The sequence below is a fragment of the Eptatretus burgeri genome, chromosome 11, assembly GCF_056783735.1.
Source record: "Eptatretus burgeri isolate ZD-2024b chromosome 11, Ebu_testis_v1, whole genome shotgun sequence".
In the NCBI taxonomy this organism is placed as follows: Eukaryota; Metazoa; Chordata; class Myxini; order Myxiniformes; family Myxinidae; genus Eptatretus; species Eptatretus burgeri.
The window spans coordinates 41,932,330-41,957,329 of NC_140971.1; the positions used below are offsets into that span (position 1 = coordinate 41,932,330).

The window sequence follows — 25,000 nt, forward strand, 5'->3', positions numbered from 1 at the left end:
GCCAGGCGAGCTACGTTTAGACCGTAACTACAGCCTGCAGGTCCTGCTGTCAGTTGGTACAAAAACGTGACCGATTGGAAGGATTCTTCACCTGAGGCAGATGTGCAAACCATGTATGTACATTGTTACAGAGATATGCATTAAACTAAAGGATTGCCAAATGGCAAACTGAAAGCAAAATGCGAAGCTTAAACAAGGATACCAATGGTGATTTGAAAGTGGAACATTGGTCATGACCTTGATGTCCTGAACCTGATGTGGTTTATACCGTATGATCAACACAATGTGAGGCTCACAATTTGTATATGAGGCCATTAGGCAAGCACCACAAAGTCCTCTCACAGATCAGACAAATCAATGCCTTTCACAGATCACAACCCATGAACATAATGTCAGACAAAACCGATTAAAAAAAACAGAAGATGTTTAAAATAGATATCTGATTATAGTGAAGGTGTTATTTAAATTATAACTCTTTAGAGTTTTACTAGTCAAGAAATCCATTAAATAGCAAAATGACAACTTACGGCAATGCAATGAACTCAGGCCTGAAACTTGACATCCAATCTCTATCACTGAGATTAAGCTGGCATTCATTTGTAAGCACCAAAAAGGTCAAACAATGAACAGACTAGACATTCTGCTTACAGTTTTCATCATAAGAGTCAACCTGATTTACAGGCAAATATCACAGGGAAATTAAAGGCCAAAGTTGAAGGTTTACGGACCATGTTAATTTATCGGTTTACCTCAGCTAATGAGGCAGAACCATGCAGGACATTCAGAGTTTGCAAACAATATTTCATCTTCTCAACAACGTGAAGTGCAAGCAAATAGTATTCCATTAAATCGTGTCATACCGGAGAGAAATGTTCCAGATCACAACCTGCAGGTCTACAACCACTCCACAGAATTAGACTTCTTCTCATTCTTTTAACGGCCACAATTATTCCCACGTTCTTGTGGGGTTGGCCGGGGGAAGTTTGGCTCAAGTCTTTCACGAACCAGCTGGCCAGGCCTGATGTTTGACTAAGGTTATGGCAGGAATTTGGAATTTGGCCAGAGTACTGGAAAGAGCTTGTCTACTCTTCACGAAGGACACCGTGGGATCTTTAATGTCCACCAACAAATGCTAACAGACGGGACACCCGGTTTTAACGTCCATCCTCGGGACGGCACACACAGCGATTAAACATCCGACCTGTGAAGCACCAGGATGACACTTCATAGCTGAGTCAGGATACGAACGCAGGCCAGAAAGCTTGGAGGAGAGTGTGTGTATCTCTAGAGTCTAGGCCATCCTGCCAGCCCCACTCTATCTTCAGAATAATACAAATGACATTCATAAACCAGGTCAAACAAAGTAGTCACAATGTTCGTTCCCCCCCCCCCCACCTTTTTCAAGCACCTTGTGTTTGTTACAAGCTCAGATTAATTTCAATGCTGATAATAAATTTAATGTCACAGCCACTCTGGTCACATGAACTCCCCTCCGGCTGCACATGCCACTCCTACTGTGACTGTGAATATCTGTTCTAACAATTTACAAGGGTCATTCCAAAAGTTATGTGACCTCGCTTATAACTTCATATAAAAAGTCGAGGTGATTGCAAGATTACACGGACACCATCTATGGAGGTAGGAATCCAGAGAAACATCGAATAGGAAGGCCATCACAAAAATGTCATTGGAAAAAAAAGAAAAGAAAGATAAACCATGGATTGGCTCCAAAATATTCTCACACATGCACCAAACTGGTGCAAACCCGAGTGTTTCCGATGCAAAACACTCACTGTGAATACAAACGCACATATTTTGTTGCAATATCATGAACTCCAAACATCATGGAAGAGCGTTATTAGAATCGCTGTAACTCCATCCTTCTGATTTGGAAGCTTTCCAAGAAGCATCATTAAGCAATCGCTCCATGGCAACAGATATACAGAACACAAAACATTTATAAAAACTAAACACCTGCTGCACTACCTGGGGACAATGGAGGCGTGTGATAATGGATATGTAGCATGCAGGGGTTTATTATGGTTTTATTGCGAAGCCTTCACAAAAGATTCATAAGGGAGTCTAAAGAGGCATTGAGTTAATTTTCATGGTGAATATCATTTTATGCATGAACATTGTTGACATTGCCAAATTAAAGAAAAGTGGTTTAATCAAGCAATCAATTTCACATGTAATGCTTTTCATTTAGAAACAAAAATCTCAATCATGGAATCGACCTTTTGGCCGCGTCAAAGCTCAGGCCAACCTTGCAAACACGAATAAAGTGAAATCTCATGTCGTGAAGGAGCATCGTGTGACCAGCGCAGATAGATCATACCGAAGAGCCATCCATTAGCATTAGAGAGGTAAAGAACAACATTGAACGACGATGCATCAGGTTTTAGGTAAAGTGTACAAAAGTGTAACTTTCACGACACTGGCTCTCAGAATGTGCATTGACAGAATAAGAACATTATACCGCAACATCTGGATGTAAGGATGACACTCAGAGAGTGTCAGTTACACACACACACACACACACACACACACACACACACACACACACACACACACACACACACACACACACACACACACACACACACACACATTAGAAGACTGCTCATTACATCTGAGAATGACGAACCTCCATTAATGCTGAGAATGAGATTTTAAAAAATAACCTACAAACTCAGTCCAACAGCTTTGATCTACAGAATGTGAAAACATCAGTTTATGTACTTCCTCTTGCCCTTTGTTCCAGTTTTCTGCCGCTTGTGGAATTGCATTACTCCGATGGTGCAATCTTACTCTTCCCTCCAGGGCTTCAAGGTGGCAAGTGGAGTGCACTACAATCTCATCATATTCTCCACCTCGATCTGTGATCTTTTCTGCACCCTTTACCCTCCTCTGTCCAAACTCTATTATGGGTTGTTTTGTTTCTATACAATATCAAGGCTCATGGAAGAGCAAGGCAATGAATGGACAGTGGGGCAGCGGGGCAACAGTTGGACACAATACACAAAGGAAAGAACAGGAAAAGAGAGGACAGAGAGGATGTGAGGAATCACTACTCGTCTTGGGAATGAGCTCTCCAATAGCAGTGATTCATGATACGATTAGAGAGCTAATCCCCAACACTGTCTGTCAATGTGTATTGTAGTTTGTTAACTCACACTCAGACTGTGTTCTGCTGGGAATTGAGTGGTCTCCTTTATCGTCCAGACGTTGTGCTTATTGGTACCACATTCTCACCAATCCCCATCATTATTACGTGAACAGTATATAGCAATGCTTGCCTACCCCCCCCCCCCCCTGGTAAAACCATTAAAAGATTACACACAGCAAAGGTTCAGAGTATTTTAAAGTCTTATCCATGAATTGGGACAATACAAAGGTATTATTAGACTCCCTTTATAATCATAAGACAAAGATTATTTTGAAATGTCAGTCTATCACTAACCTCGACTGACACCTTTTACACCATTCCCCCTTGTTTTGGTTGAAATGATGTTGAAGCAATTATTTAGACCTTTATAATAATTTCCAACATTCTGATGTGACATGTAACAGTGGAAAAGTTCTGTGCGTTTAGATCTATAATGGCAATAAGAGCTGTGTTTCTCGATCTCAATTAAAGCTTGTGGCGTAAACAATGCCATTGTGACACGTTGAAGAGATGCGAGATGCCTCATTCAACTGAGAGCACATCGTGTCCATCAGTCATGGCACACACTTCCCTTTACAAAAAACAACCAGGATGATCATATACAGGAAATATTTCATTTAAAGCGAATAAGACGAGCTCGATCATCATCATCATACTCGATATAATTAGAGCAGTGTCTGTTTGTTTGTTTAACTTCTTTGCATTCCCAAACCGCTGGACGGAATGAGTTGAAAACTGGTGGTTATACTCGGGCGTGCCCAGCAAGGTCTTTGGCAAGACAAAAATTCCATAGCCCTGGGATTCAGGGTGGAGGGAGCATGCAAGGTCTCTTTGTAAATGTGTATCATATAGTGCCACTCCCAATGAGGGTGGGTAGAACAAGTCATATCAAATATGCTAATTTTCTGCATCAAAACCAAAGACATCAAAGAGGTTGGGAACTTGCTGGTCAGTGATTGGTGCACATGGATGACTGATCGGCGCTCTCTCGTACCAGTTCTTCGAAGTTAAGTTCCCCCAACCATTTACGTAGTGTTTTACTGTTTCGTTTTTATTCCCGTCTTGCTGTTCATGTTTTTCATCAATGTTTCTGTCCAAAACCATATCATGATGTGTTGAATCGTTTAATTTGTTTCCCAAGTTAAGTCGAGCCCACCTGTGATAGTCGAGTGTACTTCTCTGTTTGTTTGTTTTTTGCCTCGTTTTCGCTCCCTTTATTCAAGTTATTGTTACTTCTGCTCCCTCAGCTCAATTCATTTCCCCTCCTCCCTCAAAAATTCAAACAAAACATCTCTCGACCTTCACTCGGAAAAAAAACAACAACCAACAACAACATCTGAAAAAAATCCAAACTCCAATCTCAGTGCTCGGGTACTCATTTTCCGAGCCCTTCTTCACAATATCCCCAAACCAAATACAATGTTTCCCTTCCTCAAAACCTCTTCACAACATGAAAAAAGAAAAAACACTTCCAAAATTTACTGTATCTTAAAATACCTTACTCTGCTTTTTACTCCATCATGAGCAACACATTAATTCTTCTTCTTCATCAAAATCTATTCCTTTTCTCTTTGACAAGGCATATTTCTCAAAACCTCCTCACCCCTACACACTTAGTTAATCCAGCCTCCTCTTTCACTTTCAGCCGAATTTCCTTCCATGCTTTCAACCAAAAATACTCAACATCACCCCAGCCAGGAAGTTTGTCACAGGTTATCCAGCTTGGGAATCCTGAAGCATCCATTTTGCAAAGGCTGTGTGCACATGACAAAAATTTCCAATTCACGTCCAAACATGGTGTTAAACCCCTCCATGTCAGTACCATCGCCACCATTTCTTCCTCATTCATCATGCCCACTCTCAACTTCCGTCTCGTTCTTCCCTGTCCCAGCCTCCCCACCCCTTTGTGCCTCCCCCTCCCAGTTTCACTCCTGGCTTAACACCCTCCCCACATTCCACCGGCTTCCCCACACCCCACACACTCTTCTTGCTCCTTTACACACCCCTGGGTTCTATCAGCAGCTCCTCTCCCAGTCCATAACTGTGTGAACCTCAAACATACAGGGCCTCCATTCCAATCTGACAACTCTCTCAATCCAGGCCATTGCCAAGAAACTGGACATCATCTGTTTAACAGAATCCTTCCTTCAACAGAAGGTTCCTGACTCCTTCATGTCTCTCCCTGGCTATTGTCACATCTGGTTTGATCGACCTGAACCCTGTCCTGGCAGCGGAATTGCGCTACACATCAAAAACTCCATTTTGCACTCACATGTACTACTCTTACACCTCCGAAACCCCCTGAATTGAGAGAGTTGTCATGTTGGACTTTTGGCTATGACTTCCCCTCCACTCCAACCTCATCTGTGTGTTGTTCCATCCTCCAAACAGTAACGACTCCCTCTACATCTCTCTCTCAGATGACACGGACCAACTTTCAATCACTCAACCCAACTCTATCTTCCTCACACGTGGTGATTTAAATTGTCAGCATGCTAATTGGCTGGGTGCTGGTACCTCTATCACCAGCCATGGCACATCTGCAAAGGACTTCTGTCACTCCATGGGACTGACTCAATCCATGAATTTTCCCACCCGGTTTTCTCCAAATGGCAAATCTTCCATTCTGAATTTGGTGATGACCAACTTCCCAGCCAATGTTTCTTGCTTGTCCTCTCCCTCAATTGGCTCATTTGATCATGTGCTTGTGAAGGTGAATATCTCTCTGACCATTCTCAGAGAACAGCCTCAGCACCGGCAAGTCTGGCAGTCCACTCAGGCAAACTGGTCGGGACTGCAAGCAGCCATCACACTTCAGGACTCGTCTCCGATATCCACCACCACGAATATCAATTCAGCTTGGGAATTCTTCCACAGAAACCTGCTCTCTTACGGTTTGGGGGGAATTCTTTGGGACGGTACCAGCAAGGTTGCATATTTTAATTTTAACACCTCAAAAAATTATTAGCATTAAAAACTACATTCAGTAACTTACAAATCAATATAATCACATCAATAATTTTTTTAATTTCTAATTCTGTGGACTTTTAAGGATGGTTCTTTGCTAAGTACTAAATAACTAGTACTCACTCATGACCCAACGCATGTGAAGCGAAAAGTGGGGTTAAGCAATTGGTTCTCAATGTCTGTCGGTCTGTCATCAGTTTATGATAGTCAGTTTATGATCAAGGAACATCTTATTTAAATTGAATGCTATATATTGAACAAGATTTAGAACATGAATAAGAAGACAAGTCTGTCGTTTTAATGTACCTTGGCTTAGAATTCATCCGAACCGCACGTACGCAAAGAAAAGTGAGATCATGTTTTTACTCTGTCTGCCTGCCTGACAGTCAAACAAAATGTAAAATCATTTGAAACAGAAAATTTGCTGTTTTTATGTGTGCTATAAAGTACATACATACCAGGCACAAATAACGAATGTAACGTGTTGGATAGCGTGATGTAATAGACGGTGGAGAAAATGGTGGAAAGAACCCGTAATTGTTTTTATTTATATGCCTTTAAACCGCTTTCAACCTTTATTAGCTCCCGTTTGACTTAGTCCGGAACGAGGGCTTATGGATTTGGCCTCGATTTTCATGTCCGTGTGTGTGTCCGCAACCATATCTCGGACATGTATGGACCAATTTTATTCATACTTGGCACAAAGACAATACATGATAGCATCCACAAGCACACCATTTTGTTTTGTGATGCGTTCCAAGATGGCTGACTGGCAGCCATTTTAGTTGTAAAAAAAAAAACAACCTGATGTTGAACACGTCCTCAACCATTTACTAATGTTGTTCAAACTTGGCACACAAATAATGAATGATGGCTTTCATAAGCACGTCATTTGTTTTCAAGATCAGATCCAAAATGGCTGACTGGCAGCCATTCTGTTGCTTAAATGTGTCCCCAACCATTTCTCGGACATGGATGGTCTGATTTTGTTCAAACTTGGCACAAGTCAAGTAGACGATGGCATAAACTTGCGCCTAACCTTATTTTGCGATCTGATCAAAGATGGCCAACTGGTAGACTGGCGGCCATTTTTGTTGTAATAAACCTGAAGTTGAACACGTCCTCAACCATTTCTCAGAAATGCATTTACTGATGTTGTTCAAACTTGGCAAACAGATAAAGAACGATGGCTTGCATATGCATGTCATTTTTTTCGAGATCAGATCTAAGATGGCCAACTGGTGGCCATTTTGCTACTTAAATGTGTCCCCAACCATTTCTCAGACAGGCATGGTCCGATTTTGGTCCAACTTGGCACAAGCAAAGTACATTATGGCATACACATGCACCTCACTTCATTTTGTAATCTGGTCAAAGATAGCTGACAGGTAGATTGGCAGCCATTTTAGTTGTACATAAATATGGGCTAGCCCTATAACTCCTTATAGCAAAATTACTAAAACAATGTGGGCTATGACATGTTATGTCTTTTTTACTTGTTTAAAATGAATTATATATTTGAACACCATATAATACAAATCGCCTTCCTAATACTGGTACGGTTGTGGAAATTCGCATTACACCATAAAGAGTCCTCAGGTGAGATATATCGATAAGTCCATGTGTAGTTAGCCCAAACCCGTTGTATAGAGGGAATTTATGTGATCCATCCGGGCTGCGACGCTTTGAGTTAGCCATTTTTCTGTTCTATCTTTTATTTCAAACAAACAGCATCTCAACAACCACACCATCCCCAACACAGCTCAAACCACACAACAACCACGCCACCTCCACCACTCGCCATCCAATAAGCACCGTGCAGTCACGATCTCCGCGGAAGAACAAAAACCACCAACGATGCTCGTAGGATTTTCCCGCCATTTTTCCCCGCGCTTGGTGTGAAGGAAGGGGGAAGGGCAGCTCGCCGCCGATTGGTGGATGAACGGCGTGAGGCGGTCGGGGTGAGGGAACGCCCCTTTTCGGGAACCTTCTCGAAGGAGGATGGAGCCGAAAACGGGGCTGGGCGAATGGGTGGAGCCGGCCCCTACAAAAGCGACGGTCGAGTTGGTTCGGGGGTTTTTTTGGGTTGGTTGCTCGGTTGGTTCGGAGTTGTGTGGAGTTCGAAGTGAGCCTTCTGGTTCGGGTCGCGAGCTCGTGGTTCCTGCCCTGTTCGGCGATCCTCGCGCGGGCCCTGAGACCCCGTGCACGAGCGCGGGAAGTAGCGCCGAACGAGCCCCGTCCGTTCCTCCAAGAGCCCCGTCCGAGCTGTCGGGCGGACGACGCGAGCGAGAAGGACTCAAAGCGCCCAGGGAAGTCGCGACTTCCTTTTCTTTTGGGGTTTTTTGTGTAAATGTCTGTGGGTGGCGCCAGTCCGTAAAGTAGAACTGTGTAAGTGTTGCCGTGCATGTAAATAAACCCTTGCTTTTATTCGGTTTTAACTCTGCATTTGCTTTTGTTGCATTATTCTTTTGCTGTAAATACGTGCTTCCGTGTGTCGCGCATTAAATGTGCTTGTCCAATTGTTCCCCCGTTTCGCTTCGTCCTTTCCTCTGTTGAAAGTTCTATCTTGCATCACGTAAGGGGTTCGTAGTGGGTTTAAAACGCCCGGTAATTAATCGGAACCGTCAAAGCCGACGATAACTCCGCTCGGTTATTCCTGTAATATGGAACGAACCGCTTAAGCAGTTCGTGTCTGGAGTCGGCCTGTGGCGTGGTACGATCGCCCGGTCGACCACTCGCGCAGGTACTTAGGTAGGTCGAATTTGACGAGCAACCCTATACTGCGTGGGTGGGCAATTGGCACGATAGTGGTGAGGTTAAACCCCCACCCATGACTAGCTCCCGGCGTTGTTCCGAGAGGGTCACGACTGAATTGTCCGTTCCGGTGGGCGAGGCGGCCGCCATTCGAGTTACGTGGCCGATCGCATGCCGGCGGGCGCGAATTCGCAACAATACTTTCTAGAACCTGCAGTTTGCAGGGGTGTGTTTAGTTACCAAGTTTCTTGAAGAGCGCTCGCCAAGTGGATTAAGCACTCAAGGAAGCACTCCATTTGAAACCATTGATAAGGAATCCATTAATCCATTGGGACCATACTATGTGCAGAGCATTGATGCTGCTTAAGCAGTGTCCTTGGCTATTGGGCACAATCCTGGACAGGTCGCCACTCTGACATAGGATACCAGCAAGCTGGCACTCATTTTGCCGACCTCGGAAGTATGGCAGGCAGAGTCAACCCCACCTGGTATTAATTCAATAGCCAAGGGGGGATTTGAACTCAGGATCAAGGACCCCAAGCCCACCACCCTAACCATTAAGCCAACACCAGGCATGATAAGGAATGGTTGGCTTGGCAAGCACAAATTCTACAACTGGGACATCCCAATGCAAGTAGTCAAGACCTATAGAATGGTGAAGTCATGATATAACGTCAAACATCACCACTTCCTGAAAGCACAGATATCTCCCTCTTCTCTGCTCAAAATTAAGGCTATTACAGTAACTACACATTCCAATTGAAGGATGTGTGTTGTCGCTGTCTACTGCCATCCACACCTTTCAATGACTACCTTCTTGTCAGAGTTTGTTGAATACCTCTCAAGAATTCCACATCAAACAATCCCAACTGTTATCCTGGGTGACTTCAATGATGATCTGCTATCAGCCACTGTCCAATAAAAAGTGCTCAGGTTCATGTCCTCAAAAAGATTCTCACAACTTGTGAAAGTGCCCACCACAGACTCAGGTTCTCTGCTGGATCACATATATCACAAGAGATCAAGCACCAACACCTTTGTTTATGTTGTGGATGTATACTGTGTAGATCATGATGCTACCATTGTATCTCTAAATGTATAAGTTACCTTGCTTTTGGTGCAGTCAGTTTACCTTTTGTTTGTCTCGCCCCGAAGGGGTTGTGAGACTATTGCAAACTGTGTGTGTGTGTGTGTGTGTGTGTGTGTGTGTGTGTGTGTGTGTGTGTGTGTGTGTGTGTGTGTGTGTGTGTGTGTGTGTGTGTGTGTGTGTGTGTGTGTGTGTGTGTGTGTGTGTGTGTGTGTGTGTGTGTGTGTGTGTGTGTGTGCGTTAATTTGGCGAATGGCAGTGTATCACCACATGCTGGCTAATGGAGTTATGGCATCATCATACTCAAGGATTACAATGAACCCAGGCACATGGTGCCAGCTAATGCCATCTGAATGTTCCCTTGAGGGCTCACCTTTGGAGAACTTGCAGCATGACTCCCAGGTGAAGATGAAGTCTTCACAGAGAGCAAAGCAAAGCAAGACAAGAGCTGAGGGAACTGTGTAGACTGTAGACCATAACACCCCAAGGGGTTCACCCCTTGAATTCTTAGCTATTCTCCCTCTATCGGGAATGAAGTGACTGAATTAGGCAAATAATGACAAGTACAAGTATGGTTGTACATATCGTTGTTGTTTTTACCCCACACAGGTGAAGTGAAAAGCCCCGTCTGTCTATAAACATCAGTTTATAATCGAGGAATAACTTCAATTCAATTGAATGTTATATTTTAAACATGAATGGGAACATGAATCGGAAAACAAACCTGCAGTTTAGCAGTACTTTGCTTCTGAATTAGTCCTGATCGCACATGCACAGAGAAAAGCAAGATAATTTTTTTAACTCTGTCTGCCTGTCTGTCTGTCTGGTAGTCAAATGAAATTGAAAATCATTCCAAACAGGAAACTTACTGTTTTTAAGGACATCATAAAGGAGACAAACAACAGGCATGAATAATTAGTGCAATGTGTTAACCTCTAATAGGCAACCTTCATCCCACAGTACCATCCTGGTGTCTTAGCGGTACTTGGACAAAATATTACGGCATTTAACGTCATCATGACCAATCAAATTATCTGCTCATAGACCCCACGTTCATCTTTGTTTCTCAAGAAAGCATGCCTGTGCAGGGTAACGTGTTCAATGACTTGACTCAGGGTTTACTCAGGTGTCTTCATTATCATACCACAGTCTAAAGCAACCATCTTTCTTTTCACAAACAACCTCAGAGAACCACCTTCCTTCTTCTTACATACACCCTCTCAGGCAACCATACTGCTTGTCCCACATCTCCTCAGGCTTCTACCTTACTCAAAATGACGAATATTCGTTACATCTGACAAATTTATACTTCACTTGTAACATCATTATCCTTGACTTGAGCCTTTGTACTGTGAGAATTTTCAAATTCCCATGTGCTTTGTGCCAGTTTTTTTCCTCCTCTCATCTCTAACCAAAATCATGAAAGCAACAGTCAAAACAAGAGCTACAATCATCATCTACACCTGTCCAATGTTTGCCCAGTGGGCGAGCTGTGGCCCTCCATGCTCTCTGGCATTTTAAAACAGGTGGACGATGCCACACTCATTAAATTCTCTTTAATCAGTGTTGCTCCAAGTGGAACTTCATCCTAGCTGTCAGAGCGATACAACTATACTGTATCAGATCCACAACTTTACATCCCACACAGGACGAGCACACCTTCAGTGCAGTGTCTGTGGCATGGTTTTGACATGGGTAAGTGAAAAACACTCCCTCCATACCATTTGGTGCTTTCCATTTGCCCAGAGCTATAACCTCATCTGTCCTGCAGCAGCTCCAGGGAGAAATTAAATTACAGGCACCAGAGGGAATGTTTTGGCGATTATTACGCACACGTCAGGTTCACCTTGTATTTCGTTAACGAAGCCGTGCTCGGTGCATCCGATAATTGTATTTTACACTCTTCTGCCACTTTCACTCCAAAATTAGATCGCAGAACGCCATGCGATTTACAGCTCAATATCTGTAAATGAGCATGTGTCCCCGAGAAAGTTCGAAACCTCGTTTCAAAAACAGAAGCACGGAGGATCTTCAACGTGCACAACTTGTTCAGTGTCGACAGTTAAAAAAGAGAACAAATTTGAATTTAACAAAAATACTCACCCCCCCCCAATAGGTAAATAGGGTATAGCTCTATGGTGATTCTCTGTTGAAATTCAGGTTTATTTCATCAATATCAGTCTAATCGAGGTGAAAGTACAACCAAGTTTAATTGAAAGCAGATTTTAACTTTCCTGGATGAGTTATGTATGATCTCCCAGCAAAAGTCCTGTCCTGGCTCTGAATGTGTAGGATGTTGCATCGTGCAGAACATTATTCTTTAAAGGGAATGTCAAGCTGGCTGTCTTGTCGACATCACCTCCTACGCAGTAAAGATCCACAAAACTTTTCAAAAACGGTAGTGGATTGGGCTGGATGAGTGAAACAAGGTTGCATTTGCAAAGAAGATACAGAAAGAGATTCATTAACTGATCAAGTACTGTATATACCACTCCCCCCCCCAAAACAAACTAATTTAGAGGAAAGTATTACACAATTGTAAAATTTTCATTGTCTGACCACATTATTGTGACCGAAATAACATTTCTTCATTGAAAGTGCGTTCAATATTTGATATGGAGTTCATGGCTTCGCATTGGAATGACAGCAATGTGTCACCAAGAATCTCCCTATTCCCTCCTCCCCCACAATCACCCCTTACCCCTCACCATGTTCATCTATTCACCCTCTCCCCCACCCATGGCACAATCCCTTCCCCCATGTTCAAAAGCCATCTCATTGCACTTTCAAATAAGATTAAAGAATTTCATTCAAAATTACTGAACAGGCCAATACCAAAATATAGTCAAAGGAGGAGAGAGCGAATGAAAGAAAGACAACAAATAAATGAATGAACTCACCCTCAGTTGAGTCGTGCATGAAGAAGGACATGTGATAGTTGGAAACGATGCCAGGATATTGTGTCTCCAGATCACATGCCAACGGATAATGTGTGACAAATAAAGTGAGACATTTCACCTGAACACAAAAAAATAAACGAACCCATGATGAGCACCATGGCGCAAGAACTTTACGGGGGAGGGATGGGGTGAACGTTATGGAAACTAACATGAAGGCAATTGCGAGCAGAACAGGATGATCGATACTCACCTCACAAATGAAATACTCGAGCGTGGCATATGCGATTGCCACCCCATCGTGGGTGCTAGTCCCACGTCCCAGCTCATCCAGAATCACAAGAGAGTCGTGACTGGCTGTTCGTAATATGGCTGATGCCTCCGTTAGCTCCTCCATGAATGTACTACGTCCATGGTAAATGTCATCTGATGCTCCCATCCTTCACAAAATGACAATGAACAAGACTTAACCTCATTATAAAGTGAAACCATTGAAGTTTCAAAACCCGACAATTACAATTCCATCTCATCACAATTGCTGCTTTCACCCATTTTGAATTGTTGCAGGTAGAAACTTATCATGAAGCGTCAAAGACCTCGGTGAACAGGAGAAAGACATTAGAGGACATTACTGCACTTTTAAGTCAATACGAAGGACATTAGCAGACAAAATTGTTTCTCTGGTTCCAGGGTCAAAACACATTGAATGGTGGCTCATGTAGTGCTTCCATCCAGTTCATCAAAGTTATGTTTTCTGAACCAAATCAATCATGTCTTTCTGTGATATTTACATCCCTGTATTGCTGGTTGAGTTTTTATCAAATTTTCTGTTTAACCGTACCTACTTGTGGTGTATTGTCAAATTTGTGTCCCTGTGAATGTCTGGCCTACTCGCCAAGGCCTCAGCTAATGGGAGTGAAAATTCTGTCTCTGCTGATGCCACACACCTGGTTCCACTTTCTTTATCCAAAGTGTTGTCCTTGCATGCTCCTCAACTTTACCTTATTCCACCTCTTTGCTTTAAAAAAAATAAAATTATTTTATTCAAAACAAAAAAAACCCCCAAAATCATTCTGCTTATATTTCACAACAAAAAACCCCCAAAATCATTCTGCTTATATTTCCTTCCTTCATTCATTCATTCTTCATCTCTTCCTTTCTCAATACATCCCAATTGAACTAACATTCCTCTTAATTGAAATAATTTGCTTCTTACTTTAGAAGCTTTTAATAAAGTTTTAAAATGCTTAATTTACCTTGTTTTTTCCAAGAGGAACCCATGTGCAGAGGCAGCAAGCAAAATGCAACAATGGCCTAGTGTGGCCCCCGTATGCCCTGTTAATCTGTCCTCGCACTAAAATACTCATTTTGGCATCTGTCCAACGTCGATGGATTTGGTTGTTACTTATGCAATAAGCCTGGTGTTGGCTTAGCAGTAAGGGTGGTGGCGTGGGATCCGTTTTCCATTGAATTAACACCAAGGGGTTGACTCAGCCCGTCATCCTTCCAAGGTCGGCGAAATGAGCACCAGTATACTGGTAATAGGGGCACTGCATCAGCGGCATGGCTGCACCCTTAACCAATGGTGCAACCAGCAGTCAAAAAGGCAGCACACAATGGGAACTTATGCAATCTCAACCAATTAAACTTGCTAAGGAGTCTACAGGCTAGAAGGCAAAGAATGCACTGACTTAAACTCCCCCCCCCCCCAAACCATGAGTTCCAAAGGTGGGGTGATGCAAATTATCTTCATAAATATGTACCATGTAGCACTGCTCACAGTGGTTGTGGGAGAGGATATTATGAGTGATGCTTCAGAACCCTCAATTGCATCATGAGTAAGAGGACTCGGTGTTATTTTTACACTTGCTTAGCCGATGCTGCTTTAGACTCGATTGCAAAAAATCCGGAGGAATTACTACGTTTTATTACATTTTTCCGCCTTGGAAAAAAAAATGGCATGTTAAGGTGTAAATATAGCATCTTGAACACCTTATCGTGGAATTTTTCCAAGGCACTTCAAATGACCAAATTAATAACAAGAATAATGATAATAGCATAATAATAGTACTGTCAGACCCTGCAATTCACGAGGGATACGTTCCTGAAAAATGCCACCAATGTTGGGGTATTGTTTAAATTTTTGATTCTAATATATTTTCTACATGGTCTAGGCTCGTGGATAACTGATGACATAACAAATCAGGACAACATAATACAGGGAACAGCAGGAGACAGGAAAAACAACAACAGCAGGGCAGAGGGAGAAAGTAGTCAGAGATGAATAAACAAGGGATGCAGGTAACTATGCAGGGTAAGAGAGAATGCAAAGGGTGGATAATATGGATACATAAGCAAATGTGTTTGACCAGTTTGATGTTTGTCAAGGCTGAGGAGAAGAGACAGGCTGCTGCCTGTCTGTCAGAAGGATGAGAGGTGTCACAGCAGAGAGTGGTGTCATCAGCAAAGAGATAAAGAGGATTTTCCAGTCAGTGAGATCATTAATGAAAGTTAGGAATAATGTAGGGCCTAAAACACTGGGGTACTCCAGCCTTGACAGGGAGAAGAGATGAAAGGATTCTGTTGAGAGAGACATGTTAACTATGAGAGTCAGTAATCCAAGAGTGGAGTTGGCCTTGGATTCCATAGATGTACAGTTTGGAGAGCAGGGCAGGATGCGAGACTGTATCAAAAGCTAGAGATATGTCAAGAGAGACGGTTCTGATCTCATGTCTGATATTGAGGACCTTCACCATTGTTTGGAGAGTCGAAACAGCATGTCCAAGGTAAAGTGATCAGCTTTGAATCTAAATTGCCGATCTGAGATGAGGCTATTGGAGAAAAGGAATGATTTTATGTCAACTGTGATGATGGATTCCATGACCTTGCTGATGATTGGAAATACAGAAAGCTCATTGGGCTGTAGTTAACGGGATCCATTTTTGCACCTGTTTTTATGTAATGCAGTGATGTTCACTGATTTCCAATTTCCCAGGTGGATATAGGAGACCAATTCTGAAGTGTAAAATAAATAAATAAATAAATAGATAAATAAATATATATATATATATATTTTTTTTTTTTTAACTCGACTATGCGAAGCACAAATCTCGAAGCAGGTCACACTTTATGACCCACGAATACACAGGGTCCATGAATAGCGGAATCCGACGGTATGAACATTATTGCAAAATAATAATATTAATAATGATATTAACAATAATAACAGAACAATAATAAAAAGGATAACATAATGTTAAATTTCCCCTTGAACATAAATAAATTTCAAATTATTTTATGTGGTTAGAATAACGGAAACCTAATCTCACCACCAACAGGAAACACAAAGTTGCACAAGAAGCTGATCCAGGGGTGTGTCCAATTACCAACCAGCTTGCTATCACTTGCCCAGCCAGCCGTTCCTTATCAACCGTTTCAGTGGAGTTCTTGCTCGAGTGCTTAAGCCACTTGGCGAGCGCTCTCTTAGCTGCTTGGTAACTGAACACACCTCAGCACATGTGCTTGACCTATGACCCTTTTCTCATTCTACCACTTGTGTAATGAAAATAATTAATTCCGGGTGATTTTTAACCCTTTTCGTCTTTTGTTGAGCCATTTTCCACTTTACAGTTCCGCTTAGTCTTCATCCATCGACTGACCCCCCCCCCCACCCCCACACCCAACCCCCCCCCCAATACCTACAGTACTCCATGCCTTCAACAGCCACTCATTTCACCCCTCCTATGATGTTGGTCTCCATACATCTAAATTGGGAATCATGAGAAGTTAAGTTTACAGAGGTTGCCTGCACATGACCATCAATTCCCCATTCATGTCCATTAAAGGTGTCAAATGCCTCCATGTCAGTACCCACAACTTGGTCATCTCCCACAGACCCACGTTGTTCCCACCTCACCCTTTGTTGTGTCCCCCTCTCAAGCATCCCTCTACCTCATGTTCCCCCCCCCCCTTTCTGTGTTCCCCTCACCCCACTCTCTCCTATCTTCACCATCACCCACACACTCTCATGTTTCCCCTCACCCCACCACCTCCTAACTTCCCCCCTTGTCCTGCCCGTCCTAACTTCCACCATTCTGCACTGCTCCTTCCCAGCTCCCCAAACACACCTCCTCCTGCCCCACAATATCCGTGCCCCACCCACCATTGCAAATTCCCCATCTGCTCTCCACATTCCTACACACTGCCAACAGCACTGCTTCTGTGTGCTCAAGATGCTATATTTACACCAACACACCAAACTGTGTAGACCTCAAATATCTGAGACCTGCACTCCAACCTGACAGCTCTCTCTCAATCCAAGCTGCTGCTGATAAACCAGATAGCATTTGCATAACCAAATTTTTCATCCCATAGGATGTCCCCAACTCCTTATTGTCTCTCTATGGCTATTCTCTCTTCCGGTTTGATGGGTCTGAACCTGGTCCCGGTGGCTAAGTTGTATTTTACATGAAGAACTCCATTTCTCACTGTCCATGTACTGCTCTTACACATCCAAACCCCCCAGGAGTACCTTTGGCTGTGACTCATCCTCCACTCCAACCTCTTATTTATCGATGTTATGTTATTTATCCCGCCCCCTCCCGGAGGGAGGGAGCGGGATATTGTAATCGTCCGGTTTGTTTGTTTGTCTGTCTGTCTGTCTGTTAGCAACTTTACGGCAAAATGGCTTTAGCAAACACTATCAAATTTAATCCACAGGTGGGCAATGAACCTTGGACGACCCCATTAACTTTTGGGTCCAATTGGATCAAAGGTCAAAGCCAAGGTCACGAAAAGATCAAAATCGTTTTTCGCTCATAACTTCGTCAAAAATTATCTGATTTACTTCAAACTAAGCTTATAGTGAACCATATTCTATTTGTCACTTATAATCCTACCCATTCCTATCGTGAAAAATGCATATTTGTGAAGATCGGTAGGGTCCGAAGTTTTTGGCGTCATAGTCATCGGTCAAAATTACAAATTTTCCATTAAAACTAAAACATGGTTACGAAAATACAACTTCACGGGAAAACAGCCGGCTCAAACACTGTCAAATTGTATCCACAGGTGGGTAATGAACCTTGGACGACCCCATTAATTTTGGGTCCAATTAGGTCAAAGGTCAAGGTCAGGTCACGAAAAGGTCAAAATCTTTTTCGCTCATAACTTCGTCAAAAATGGTTTAATTGACTTCAAACTTCTTCTTCTTCTTCTTTCGGCTGCTCCCGATAGGGATCGCCACAGCGGATCATCCGTATGATCCGCATAGTGATTTGGCACATGTTTTACGCCGGATGCCCTTCCTGACGCAACCCTGGTCGCCTCTTACGACACAGGGATAAGGTACACCTATTTTAACCAGGGTATACACCAGCCCAGTATACTGGTACTCATTTCGCCGACCTCGGAAGGATGACAGGCTGAGTCAACCCCCTGGTGTATTAATTCAGTGGACCAACGGGGCTTGAACTCAGGACCTTTTGGATCCCAAGCCGCTGCCCGAACCACTGCGCCAACACCAGGCTCATTCAGGTTAAGGATGTATCAAATTTAAATTTGATCCCCAAAATAACTTTATGCCTTAAATGGGTGGGATTTGTTGTGCCTGGCACCAATTGTTATCTTGCCAAAACGAAGTTTTTGCAAGATATGTTAGTCAGCTTGTATGTTTTTTTTTGTTTGTTTGTTTGTTTGTTTGTTTGTTTGTTTGTCTGTAATGTAAGGTCAAAGGTCAAGGTCATTTTGTCGCAAATCAGGGGAGTCGACGAAACCCTTATTTTTTGAGTAATTTTGATCGGATCGTCTTCAAACTTCATGGGAATATAGTTCATGGTCTGGCGCTCAGCTGATTAATGTTTGGTGGCGATTGGCCTTGACCTTCATGGTTAGCGCCTGAGGTCAAACATATTTGACCCCAAGGTCAAATTTTCAAGTTTTAGGAACCATATCGTGTAGTACCTCAAATTGAACACCTCGATGAGTGCTTTCTAGATATGTCAAGCTTGAGACATTATGACGTCATTTGGTGACGTTATGAGGCAAACGCATATTTTTCATGGTTACTCTGTAGAACGATTCTCATCGGAATCTGTCGTAGGCAGATATTCCTCAAGGAGTCGCTCCTGGTGGAAAGCAGCTCTGTTCACCTCAGTGTGACCTTAAAGAAGTCACACGTGGTCACCTTTTGGCAAGATACTGGTCACCCTGCGGGTGACATTGTTTTTATTTGTTTGTTTTTCATGTTGAAGGCTCCAATCATGGATTAAATAGTCCTCATCAAGGCCAGGCCTTAAATAAAAGAACTGCAATGAAAGAAAAGTAAGGAAAGAGAAACGAGTCGAAGAGTTGTTGAGGAAGTAAAAAATCTGCGTTTTGAAAAGGGGAAGGTCATAACTCATAAGTGTTTAGGAAGACGTGAGAAGGTAAAGAGCCCCAGAGTTTGGCAGTGGAGGGGAAGAAAAACATTGTAATGGCCCACCCTTGAGTTGCCCACCCTAACAGCGGCTGACCCGGACAGTTTAGGGCTACATTTACATCTCTCTCAGCAAACATGGACCAACTTTTAACCACTCATCCCAACCCTCTCTTCTTCATACATGGCAATTTAAACTGTCACCATGCAAGTTGGCTGGGTGTTGGTACCTCTCTCAACAGCAGTGGCATTGCAGCAAAAGACTTCTGTGACTCAATGGGCCTGAATCAATCTGTGGATTTTCCGACCTGGATATCTGCCAATGGCAAATACTCACTTTTGGATTTGGTAATGATGAACTCCCCTGCTGTCTCCTGTTTTTCCTCTGCTCATGTGCTTGTGAGAGTGAACATCTCTCAAGTTAGTCTCAGAGAGCCACCTCAGCGCTGGTGAGTCTGGCAGACCACTCAGGCTGATAAAAAGGGACTGCAGGCCATCATCTCTCTTCAGGTCTGGTGTCCTATATCTGCCACTCCTAATATAAACTCATCCTGAAATTTTTCCCACAGAAACCTGCTCCCTCTTATGAACAGATTAATCACATGTCATCTTCAGTTATCATACCTTTCCTCCCACCAATGGTACAGAGTGTGAAAACAACATCTGGCCAATCTCCAAATTGAACTTTCAAACTAGTCTCCTTCCTCAAAGACCTGGTTGCGACTTGCTAAGTCTGTCTCCATAGTATGCTCCCCCTCTATTGCTTCCCCCTCTTCAAATGGCACCAGAGCTGACTCCGCTCATCCATCCATTGGGACCATACTCTGTGCAGAGCGTTGGTGCTGCCTAAGCAGTCTCCTAGGTTACTGGGCACAATCTTGGATGGGTCACCACTCCGACACAGGATACCAGCAAGCACAGGATACGAGACCTGAGAAGGATAACAAGCTGAGTCAACCCCACCTGGTATTAATTCAACAGCCAAGCAGGATTTGAACTCAGGACCCTAGGATCTCAAGCCCACCACTCTAGCCATCAAGCCAACACCAGGCATATACTCCGCTCAATGGAAGGCCGAATGCCTAAATTATGTGTTTGCTTAAAACCTGTGTCCCCAACCTCTCACTCTCTGAAGCCACATTACCAGTCACACCAAACTGCTCCTGGACTCATGCCATTTTTACCAGAGAAGGTGGAGAAGTTTCTGACAACCCTCAACTTTGATTCTGCAGCTGGCCCAGACAGGATCAGCATATGTGTCATAAAAACCTGCTCTGCCACTCATGCACATTCTCATTCTACTCTGTTCACTCCCATCATTTGCCACAGGTCATCTTTCATCTGCTTGGAAGTTTTTTTTAGGATCATTGGGATCTCCCGTGATGAGGCTGAGTCTTTGGGTCTCTCACCGCAGGTAGGTCCGTGGTCTTTCTGTCTTCTATAGTCTCCTCTCCAGCCTGGCCCCCATGCTCTGTCTGAGATGTGTCCCTTCCCCCTCCCCCCTCATATTTCTGCAGGCACTCAGGTTCTGCCAGCAACCCCCTTCTGGTAAAACTACCAAAATGAAGAACCACTGCTCGCTCATCTTCACCCTTTCATTCCTCTTTTCCCCCACCTTTGGAACAAAACTCAAACACTGTCTTCCATCCCACTCTTCCCTCCAGGTCTTCAAAACAGCTGTTCACCACCATCTCTTCTTGTTGCCATTTAAACCAAAACCATCAAAATAATTGGAATCTCCTGCAATGAAGCAGAGTCTCTGGGCATCTCACTTTCACATCGCAGACAGGTCGGTGGTCTCTCTTTGTTCTCTTACATGCTTTCTGGTCTTGCACCCCCTTTCCATTCCGTGCTCTGCTCCCCCTCCCTCACATGGTTTTGCAGGGCACACAGTCCACAATCAACCACCTTCTGATGGAACTCCCAAAAGCCAGAATCACTGCTCAACTCCACTCACTCGTTCCTCCTATTCCCACCCATGGAGCCAAATTCCTCACTCTTCAATCTCATTCTTCTCTCCAGGACCCCAAGACAGCTGCTCACCATCTTCCATCCACAATCATGATCTTTTCTACCTCCATTAACACTTGCAAAGCCCATCTCTTTCTGAGTTTCAGTTCATCCATCTACTTCTATAATTGAGAGTTTGAAATTGTATCCAGCTTGTTCACCCCATGTGTCACTCTCCTGGACTCCTTTCTTACTGTTCTTTTCATTCTGGTACATCCTGATCCATTCTGTGTTCTACTTCCTCCATGAGTCTCGACACTGACATGGCATCCAAAAACAAAAGAAAAATACATATGGAACATGACATTTTAACCTGGGTTAACTCAGACATGATCCGAGGCTCCAAACTTGAGGGGTTCAGGTGGTAACACTCAAAAACTGACTCGTTTAGTTCATTAGTTCATCAATGACATTCAAAATTTACCAAAAGATTTTACAAGATTTATAAATCCTTAAAATGAAACTATTCAAAAGTATCGAAACATAATATACCAGTATTTATGAAAAGCGAGCCTGGTGTTGGCTTAGTGGTTCGGGTGGTGGCTTGGGATCCCAGGGCCCTGAGTTCAAGCCCTGTTGGCTGCTGAATTAACACCAAGTGGGGTTGACTCAGCCTGTCATTCTGAGGTTGGCGAAATGAGAATCTATAGTTATTTATTTTTATATAATGCATTATTTTTATAATTATATAATGCATAAAATAATTATCAATGTTTGCTGAACAAAATTGCACAACAACGGTGTGTAATCAACAAGAATCTCTTTGGAAAATCCTCTTTACATCTTTGTGGATGAATCGACCCTCTTTGTGGATTCTTTGTGGAAAAGTTGGCTTAGTGGTTAGGGTAGCTGGCTTGGAGTCTTAGGGTCCTGAGTTTGAGCCCTGCTGGCCACTGAATTAACACCAGGTGGGGTTGACTCAGCCTGTGATCCTTTCAAGGTCAGCGAAATGAGTACCAGTGTACTGGTATCCGGGCACAGCATCAGCGGCATAGTCATGCCCCAACAAAATGATAGTTACATGTCAGCCAAGCTGCCATACGCAAGAACAAGACTGTGAGTGTGTGCCGAACATTATTAAACATGCTCATGTTAGCCAAACCTGACTGCACACTGGCTGTGAATGAATGCTGACCATTATTGCACAATGACTGAGTGTTTGCAGATAATTACTGTCAAAACGTGTGTGTGTGTGTGTGTGTGTGTGTCCGTTTGTCCAGAAGTGCAGTCACCCTAACACAAAGCATACCGAGTGTGGATGGCACGTAATATTCCCAGGTGGGCACTCTCGGCAGGCACAAAACTACCCATTTGTGCCATGATGGCAATGAGAGCAACCTGACGAATGTAGGAACTCTTGCCACCCATGTTAGGGCCTGTCACAATCATAACCCGCCGTCCATCAGCCTGGAAAAACAAAACAAACAATATGGAGTGAATGATTTCGGTACTTTTGTAATACAGTGTCTAAGGGTCATGTTTGATCTTGTACACTATTTACACACACACACACACACACACACACACACACACACACACACACACACACACACACACACACACACACACACACACACACACACACACACACACACACACACCATAACTCCAAAACCATGAAACCGTTGGGGTTTCCCGCAACTTTGCACACATACTAAGGGAACTCCAAAATAGTGCATGAATGAAAATTGGATGTTTGGGTTAATTTAAACACCCCTTCTGAAGATAATTTAGGGGGTGCTCATCATGAAAAACTGAAATAAGCCTGAGGAAGATGGCGACACACCTTCTTTGTCATCCCTCTGTCAGGTCGCAAAAGTCTTAAGCCGCCATTTTTTTGGGCCTGCTCTACAATGTCTCAACTTGGCACAGGACACAACAATTTAACGATAAAGCTTTTCTACTTTCCTCACTCAAAGCATAGAATGCCTGAACAATCGCTGGATATATTGCAATGCTTATGAATGGCCAAAGACACCAGCGTTCATGGCTATATTTCATTTCCGCACATGCCATAAGCTCACGAATCTCTTAATCCCAGGCAAATTTCAAAATTCAAACTTCTATATTTACTTCAGCAATAGTTCTGACTGCAAACAAAAAAGTGTTCATTTGTCCAAATCAGACATCGTTTGACATAACCAGGCGCCTACGGGTGCATGGTGTTTATATAACCGATTGGCGATTGCTAATTGTTTGCGGAGCCGTTCCTTATCAACCGTTTAGTTGGAGTGGTTGCTTGAGTGCTTTAAGACATTTGGTGAGTGCTCTACAATATTCGCACTGTAACTGAATATATTGATCGACTTGAACAAAGTTCAGGGCCCATTCATCTGCATTTAGCCGTGCAGTGCCTCAGGCGGTGGCTGGCTCGCTGAAAATGTTCAATTTTATTTTACGCCACCTTTCACATTTTTAAGCCTGGTGTTGGCTTAGTGGTTAGGGTGGTGTCTTGGGATCCCAGGGTCCTGAGTTCAATCCCCGTTGGCCGCTGAATTAATACACCAGGGGGTTGATTCAGCCTGTCATCCTTCCAAGGTCGGCAAATTGAGTACCAGCTTCCTGGGATAAATGAGCCATTCGAGTATCCTGCGTCGCAGTGGCGACCGGTCCAGGATTGCGCCCAATAGCCCAGGAAACTGCTTCGGCAGCACCGACACTCTCTGTACAGAGTTGTTGTTCTTCCTTCAGCTGCTCCCGTTAGAGGTCGCCACAGCGGATCATCCGTTATGATCCGCATACTGATTTTGGCACAGGTTTTACGCCGGATGCCCTTCCTGACACAACCCTGGTCGCCTCTTATGACACAGGGATAAGGATTGGGTTTCGCCATGAGTCCAGGCTGCCCTACACCCTCTCATAGCGCGGCCCAGCGCAGAGCCCCCGTCCTCAAGCGATCCTCCAACCCAAGCTTCCGAGTATCCGGATTACAGGCGCACGCCACTATGCCCGGTATAGTCTGCACAGAGTATGGTTCCAATTATTATTAATATTATTTCCCCTTTGTGTATGATCTTGTTTCATTACATGACCCATCATTTCGGTATAGATAGATACATACAAAAATTTAAACGTTTTGTTTTTAAAAGTTTCTTCAACTGTTTCATTGGAGAGTTTGCTTGGGTGGTGAAGGCACTTGGCGAGCACTCAAGCTTTGATGGCGATATGGCGGCTCTGTTCTCCGTGGGGATCATGGCAGGATAGCTGAGAGGTACACATGCTCGCTCTGAGCTGTCTAGCCTGGGTTCAAATGTCGACCCAGCTATAAACTGTCATCCCGGTGTTTCACAGGCAGGATGATTCACCAATGTGTGTGCTGTCTCTCGGATGGACGTTAAACTGAACGTCACATCTGCCGGAATCCCCCCTCTTCTCTCCCCCTCCCCGGCTCATCATCCCCTCTCTCTCTCTCTCACCTCATATCTCTTATTGGGTCGCCGAAATAGGTGACCCTTATTGTCAGTAATTCTGTCTGTTTGGATGTTTCTTTGGATGTTTGTTCGTTTGTCATCAGCATAATTGTGTGGGCCGATTTTGACCAAACTCGGGTGGTAGGTACATCTTAAGACCAAGTGCTTTTGAAATTGTGATGGTTGCTTGGGATGCTTTGGTTCCCGAGCAACAGCCGAAAAACCTTCAAAAATCGGTACCGTTCACGCGAAATCAATTCCGAAAGCCATTATCCCACGTAGGCTTATGAA

The 25,000-nt window shown here is 43.6% G+C and overlaps 1 protein-coding gene across 4 annotated transcripts in view; it reads right to left on the bottom strand.

Annotated features, from left to right (window-relative positions):
* MSH3 (mutS homolog 3) overlaps positions 1 to 25,000 on the bottom strand; it is a 163,047-nt gene that overhangs the window by 1,415 nt on the left and 136,632 nt on the right. For 3 of the 4 annotated variants that reach the window (XM_085846180.1, XM_085846178.1, XM_085846181.1), the window contains exons 19-22: positions 22,549 to 22,706; positions 13,128 to 13,314; positions 12,878 to 12,995; positions 1 to 91 (exon numbers count right to left, since the gene is read on the bottom strand). The exon at positions 1 to 91 is cut by the window's left edge and continues 75 nt beyond it. In XM_085846180.1, coding sequence (XP_085702306.1) covers positions 1 to 91; positions 12,878 to 12,995; positions 13,128 to 13,314; positions 22,549 to 22,706 — 554 coding nt within the window. Of the gene's footprint in view, positions 92 to 12,877; positions 12,996 to 13,127; positions 13,315 to 21,791; positions 21,922 to 22,548; positions 22,707 to 25,000 lie in introns of those variants that run through there. The other variant, XR_015049253.1, reaches the window with a different exon arrangement.